This window comes from Dendrobium catenatum, unplaced genomic scaffold (assembly GCF_001605985.2).
Source record: "Dendrobium catenatum unplaced genomic scaffold, ASM160598v2 fragScaff_scaffold_1520, whole genome shotgun sequence".
NCBI lineage: Eukaryota > Viridiplantae > Streptophyta > Magnoliopsida > Asparagales > Orchidaceae > Dendrobium > Dendrobium catenatum.
Window position 1 is genome coordinate 1458912 of NW_021319982.1, and position 6533 is coordinate 1465444.

The 6533-nt window shown below is 39.3% G+C and overlaps 1 protein-coding gene across 1 annotated transcript; it reads right to left on the reverse strand.

Annotated features, from left to right (window-relative positions):
* Window positions 1-74: 74 nt before the first annotated feature.
* LOC110093626 lies at window positions 75-3985 on the reverse strand. The gene is made up of 3 exons (XM_028700425.1): window positions 1382-3985; window positions 143-1258; window positions 75-84 (listed from the first exon to the last, which is right to left on the reverse strand). The coding sequence occupies exons 1-3, from the start codon at window positions 3340-3342 to the stop codon at window positions 75-77; spliced, it is 3087 nt and encodes a 1028-aa protein (XP_028556258.1). The 5' UTR covers window positions 3343-3985.
* Window positions 3986-6533: the final 2548 nt, after the last annotated feature.

Below are 6533 nucleotides of genomic sequence, written 5' to 3' on the forward strand. Positions count from 1 at the left end.
AGCCCTCATCATGTTAACAAAGAGACAAAACCAGACAGCTTCAAAGTGACAGCTTTAGGTATTTATGAACATTTCTAGATAATCCTGTAAAGAAAAATCAAACGGTCATCAATTTTAAATTTGAAGGACAAGGTGGAAATACCTAAATCTAACAGAAATAAGAACAGCTACTACATTCACCTGCACAAGTTTGTGAAGCTTTCCCTTAGCACAAGACAAAAATATATCAATCCTTTCTTGAGTCTCAGGAATATTAGTGCCCTGAACGCCAACAACTTTGTCTACCACTTTCTTCACCACAGTATTGTGAGCTGCTTTGCTCAAACGACCTTCTTTCCAAACGGGCTTAATTACCTCCTTCACAAACTCTGCTAGTGCAATCTTGAACATTCTAATTCCTTTATCATCCATGGCAGCCTTGACCTCCCCATTAGCTCCGACCTCCTCTTTCTCATATTTGCTACTGTTATTACCCCCATTACCTTGAACATCCACAGGTTCAGGAAGATTCATTGTTTGAACAGAACTTCTAGAAAGATTGCCAAATCCGTCGATCTGCTTTGCCTCCTCTTTTATAGAATGAGTATTGGAGTTCAGGATTTTCTCACTTGGTGCAAGAGTTATTGGTACTGGTTCAAGTTTCTTTGAACTTGTTTTAAGTTCTTCAGGAGTTGGAGAAGATTTTTGTCCGATGATTGCTGGTGAAAACCCACTGCAGAGGTTTAGGGATGAAGGGTCTACGTTAGCCTGAATGAAAGCAGGATCAGAAGAGCTCACACAAACAGTGCTAGAAAATGGCTGTAAAGAATGAAAACATGGATCAGAATCTCTTCTGTCACAGCAGATCTCCTTGGATTCTTCTTTCGCAGGGAAACCTCGATCTTTTAAAGGATCCTGATCGCTGCATCTCTGCCTAAGAAACAGTTTATTTTTCTCTGTTCCATCATTGGGACTCCCCTGTCTCCAAGACTCTGTATCATGAACATGATCTCTTTGTTTCGATGGACCTTCAAAACTTGCCTTACTGTCATGTCCTAAGCATCGAGCTTTCTTCCTGCCCAAAAATTCGTCTGTACCTCTCTCTGGATGTTTTAGAACAGCAACGCGAATCTGGTTTCTGACTTGACTACTCCCTTGGCTTCTCCCTGACGAAGAGTCTCCAAAATATGCAGAAACACCTTCTGCTCCTTTTTTATAGGTATCATTTGATTGATAATTTTCATGTTCCCAGGCATGGTAAGGAGCTCTGCTTCTTCCCCTGGTTGTTTTATTTTTTCAAACAATGAAAGGAAAAAGACATGATAGTAATTGTGAAAAAAAAAAGCGGAAATAGGAATGTTTGGTTTGCTTATAATATTTTTGAGGTATGCCAATAAGATACCTGAATAGTAGACTTTCGCCACCAATTTTTGGTAACTGCTTCAGTGTTTCACGATCACCAAAATCAGTAGTTGCACTGAATTTGTTACTCTTTCTAAAGGAATTTTTACCTTCATCCAAAGTCAAACTTCCTGATTTCCTCCGACAAAAGCTTGGTAATTCAGGGGGGCTATGTTGTTCCCATGGATCACGACAAGTTTGATCAAAAACTGGACCCCATCTCTTGTGTTTTGTGTCAAAACGATCAACCCTTGATTCGGTCCAACTTGCAGATTTGTTCCAATCACATTTTGGATCATCACTTTGATCTGGATCTGTAATCCTGCTATTATTCTCCATCAGGGAATCACCAAACTCTGATGCAATTCTTCCCCAGGATTGGTTCCAGCAGCCTTTTACATTTTGACTGCTGGTACATTGCTCACTTGTTTCAGCCATAGCTGCACACCATCTGGATCTGTGCTGCTTCAATGCATCGGGATTACTAAAATCAGGAGCACCACTCCATTTGCTTTTCCTTATAATGGAATTTTCACCTCCAGCAACAGTTGCACTAATAAATTTTTTCCTACATGTTTTAGGTGGTACAGTGGGACTGATCTGCTTCCATGGATCACCACCAGTTTGATCTAAACCAGGATCCCATTTCTTCTGTTCTATGTCAAGACTATCACCCATTGATCCAGTTACCGATTTGTTCCAATCACATTTTCGCGCCATCATAGAGCCGCGATGTATCCATGGATCACCATTTTGAACAAGATCTTGATTCCAGCCATCAGTTTTCTTATGCGATTTCCCATCATCTGATGAGGTCCATCCCCAGGATTGCCTGGGAAATTGTTGGATTGTCTTAGACATTGCTCCTGGCCATCTAGTCCATCCCCCGTTCTCTTTCTTCTCATTATCATCTTTTGCTCGGTCCCAGGCCGCAGAGTTGCTCAAACTGCCTTTGTCAGCCATGTGAATGCTAGAGCTGGATTGCCTCCATCCATCACGAGCATCATACCCATCAGTGATTTCCCTCGTTTCTTTTCCATCTCCAGCTGCATTCCAACCACTTCTACATGCCATGGTAGAGCCATCTTCTGATTTGGTCCATCCCTTGGATTGATTCCAGCAACCTTTTCTGTTCGTATGGCTGGTGTAATGCCGAGTTGTCTTGGAAATGGCTCCAGGCCACCTACCCCATTCATCAATATCTTGCTTCAAATTTTCATCATTTACTTGATCCCAGGAAGTAGACTTGCTCAAACTGCCTTCGTCGACTATGTGAATGTTAGAGCTGGATTGCTTCCATCCATCACAACCATCATGATCAAAGGCATCACCACCATCTTCCCTCTTTTGTTTTCCATCTCTAGATTCATTCCAACCTTTTTTGCATGCTCTAGGAGAGCCATCTTCTGATTTGGTCCATTCCTCAGATTGATTCAAGCGACCTTTTCTGTTTTGATGGCTGGTTTCTTGCTTTCCATTGCCATCCGCTGGTCTGCCTTTTTCCACCATGTGAATGTTGGGGTTGGACTGCCTCCATCCATCAAGACCATCATGATGAATGCCATCATCGCCTTCGCCAGTTACCCTCTTTGCATTGTCATATTTAGACTCATTCCAACCTTTTTTGCATGCCATGGCAGAATCATCCACATGAGGATCACTAGACCTGGAGTATTTCTCACAATTCTGATTACTGACTGTTTCCCATCTGGGCCAACCGGCAGCCTCCCCTTTAGTATTGTCATCCTCTTTTCGGGCGCAAAACACAGTCTTGTTTGACGAGGAAGAGTTTGAGCTATAGTCATTACAACCAACTTTTGGCATCCTGGAGCTGGACTGTCTCTTTGCACCTCTTCCAGCTTGATTATGCTTTGATGGCCATTCATCAGTCCTTTTAGTGTTCCAATCATTATGTGTATTGGAACCCACAAAGGAAGGTTCCTGACTTGAAGACTTGGGCATATATTTAAGGTAGTATTCCTCGCCCAAAAGCTTCGTCGCATGAGCTTTGTCAAAGCTACCAGCCTGACTGTTACAATATAGTCCAGTTCGCTAGAAAACTTGATTGATTAAAGAACCATATTGGCCAACTTGTGCATTTTTTTCATACTCATCTTCCTTTACAGGAATCAGCATTCCATGGAAAGTGACTTAAAAAACTGGATACCTTAGTTTTAAGATTTCAGGTGACGAGCCTTCGCTGCTTTTCTGATTTCAGTATGCCTTTCTCTAGCTCTGGAATGTACGAACACATGCTCCCCCTTGGACTTATCTTTGGATCTAAAACTTCCTTTCAGTTGTAAGGTCTCAAAAACTTCATATAGCGCCAGTAATTTGAAGGCAACATTCCTTGAAGAACATGCTAAGTTCTCCTCTGAAATACTACTCAAAGGAAAATAAATAACTTAATAGTTTAATGCTGACATTGAAAATAAAGAATCAATCTACAAATGAAAAATAGCAGATAAATATTCAAGAATGTTTTTATAGGCATTTGCATTCAATTGAATGGTGTCCGCGGGCGCACGACGGCCCTAATAATTACTAAAAGGAAACTCGTGCATATCACATGAGCAAATCCAGTGAATAAAAAGTGTAGCCTATGAACGAAATTTTCCAAATAAGAAAAATTGGAGCACTGTTATGCATAACAGATCACACGATCATTTTTATAAAATGTGGATACATTAAATCAGCAAAAACAATTTTGTTCATATGTTCACTAAGTATACAATGCAAATGTATTAATGAACGTGCAAACACATTTCATAACTACACTAAAGACCGTGTTAGTATTCAAGTGCATCAAGCAAAATACAAGTTCGTCATGTATGTGCATTAATAAACATGCAAGTGTTTCGTAAGAATGCAGCATAAAATGTGCAAATACGCTTTGTAAATGCATCGATGAGAGCACACAAAATATCACATCACCAATAATAATACCATCTGCATGTGCTCAGATGAACTGCCTCAAATTCTTGAATTTAAGGTCTGAGAATGTTGTGTGGGCTAAAATAAATATGAACTTAAATTTGAACTTGCATCGAAAAGCATATAACCGCCCTAAAGATGACTACGCTATCACTCAAAAAAATTTACAAACTCTCGTTTAAAAATCAAACCAATCATTGGATGCTTTAGAGTGGGCCACTTTGTCTATAAAGTACAATTGCAAGTCCTACATTTTAAATATGACCATTCTCCTTGCAAGGATTGAACTTAAAGACTTGAACCTTAGGAAATACATGAAAGTAGTAAATTTCAAATAGCTCGCTATGGAAGAATATTTTCAATTCATGATGATATTTTGTTTCATGCTCACATTAGCCCTTTAATGTCGTGTATACAAAAAATTTATAATAAAATAAAAACTCTCAGGTTCATTACTAGTATAATCACTCATAAAAATAATATTTGAATTCAATCCACTGTTAGCGAGCAGATAGAATGACAAAGTTCAAATCACAAAATAAAATATTCAAAAATCCTAATGATATTAACAGTGAGTTTCAACCTTGGGAGCGACTATTTTTAAAATGTCATCAAATTATTACGTAAATCATTTTGGGCTAGAATTAAGTAAACGACAAAAGTATTGAAAAAACTCGAAAAAATTCAAATATTTCAAGTAAAATTAATCTTAAAGCAAAATTCAACCCCCTTTACCAACTATTTAACAAGAATGATAAATTTGAGAATAACCTCAACTCACAAATGGTCGATGTTATATCGAGCATATCACTAGGATTCATTTTCAATGATCTCTTGCTAATAAGGATATGACACGAGTCCTCTAACTGATGATTTGTCGCTAAATAACACAATATGTAAATGATTATAATTCATTAATTTCACCGCAAAATGACAATTAAATTATGATTACGAACACGAGTACTTTGTAGATGTTCTTATAAATTAGATCATCCTCAAAATTCATCTTATAATACCCAGGTCCTTGCCATTAAACTGAGTCATCCTGGTATTCTCATGTTTGAAACTCATTGCTCCAACATTTTTTGTAGACTTCAAAGCTAACCAAGCTCTGATACTTGTCAGGGAAAAATACGTCCTCAGATGCAATTAAGTAATAAGGTGATGTAAAACGTACATGCACGGATGATTGGATTAAGGAAGTTTACACGCTTAATTTTTAGAGCACAATAATTATAAGCTTTATCTTGATGATAAACGACAAAATAAAACGATAAGGTGATAAAATAAGCACAGGCTAAATCACATGCGTTGAAGTTAAGATTGCAAACTAGTCAATTAATGCGACGTTGCATACATGATTGATTTTCAACCATAAATCCCAATGCTAACACTAAGACTAGTCACTACGAGGAGATCCTTCACTCAACTCTTCTAATTACTAGGCTTTAACGGAGAAGAATTAGCAAGTTTGTCGTGAATCAACATATAACCACAAGTAGTAAGTGCACTAGGAAGATAAGAGAGTTTGGAGGGAGAGTTTACTCAAAGAAGGGGAGTTACGATGTTCTAGTGTGGTCGATTATGAGCTTGGGGAAGAGTGAACAGCAACTTTAGGGTTGGAAGCCTTCACGATGGCGATTAGAGACCTTCTGGACAGCGGGAAAGTCATGGAAGGTCAACCAAAATGGCTGGACAGCAGCTAGGAACGTCTCAGACAGCGGCAATGAGAGTAGGGACAATAATTTGGCACATGAAATAATTCTGGACAGCAACTTCACAGACCTGGACAGCAGTTCCAGCACTTGGAAACTCCAAAGAAATAGAAGATATGAAGCTTCGGCGACGGTTTGGGTGCTGGAGAGGAAGTGGACGGCAACCAAGAACCTTCTTGGTATTGTGGGCAGCAATCTGAACCTTCAAGACAGCACACGAAGATTCCCCGACCAGCTGAACAGCAGGAAGAGAAGTAGAATTTCTCTGGACAGCAATTGGCAGAGTCTGGACAGCAGTTTTCAAGGCTCCAATATTCAGGTTCAGCTTACGGAACCTGTCCAGGGATCTGGATAGTAAGCTAGAGAGGGGATTTTTTAGCGATTTCCTCTTGTTGGCTGCACAGGCACTTGGATATTGAAGTGGAAAAGTAGGCGGGCAGCTATGGAGATGATCTTGGAGTTAATTTCCCTTGCTTATGTGGCATGTTAGCAATTTCAAATTAA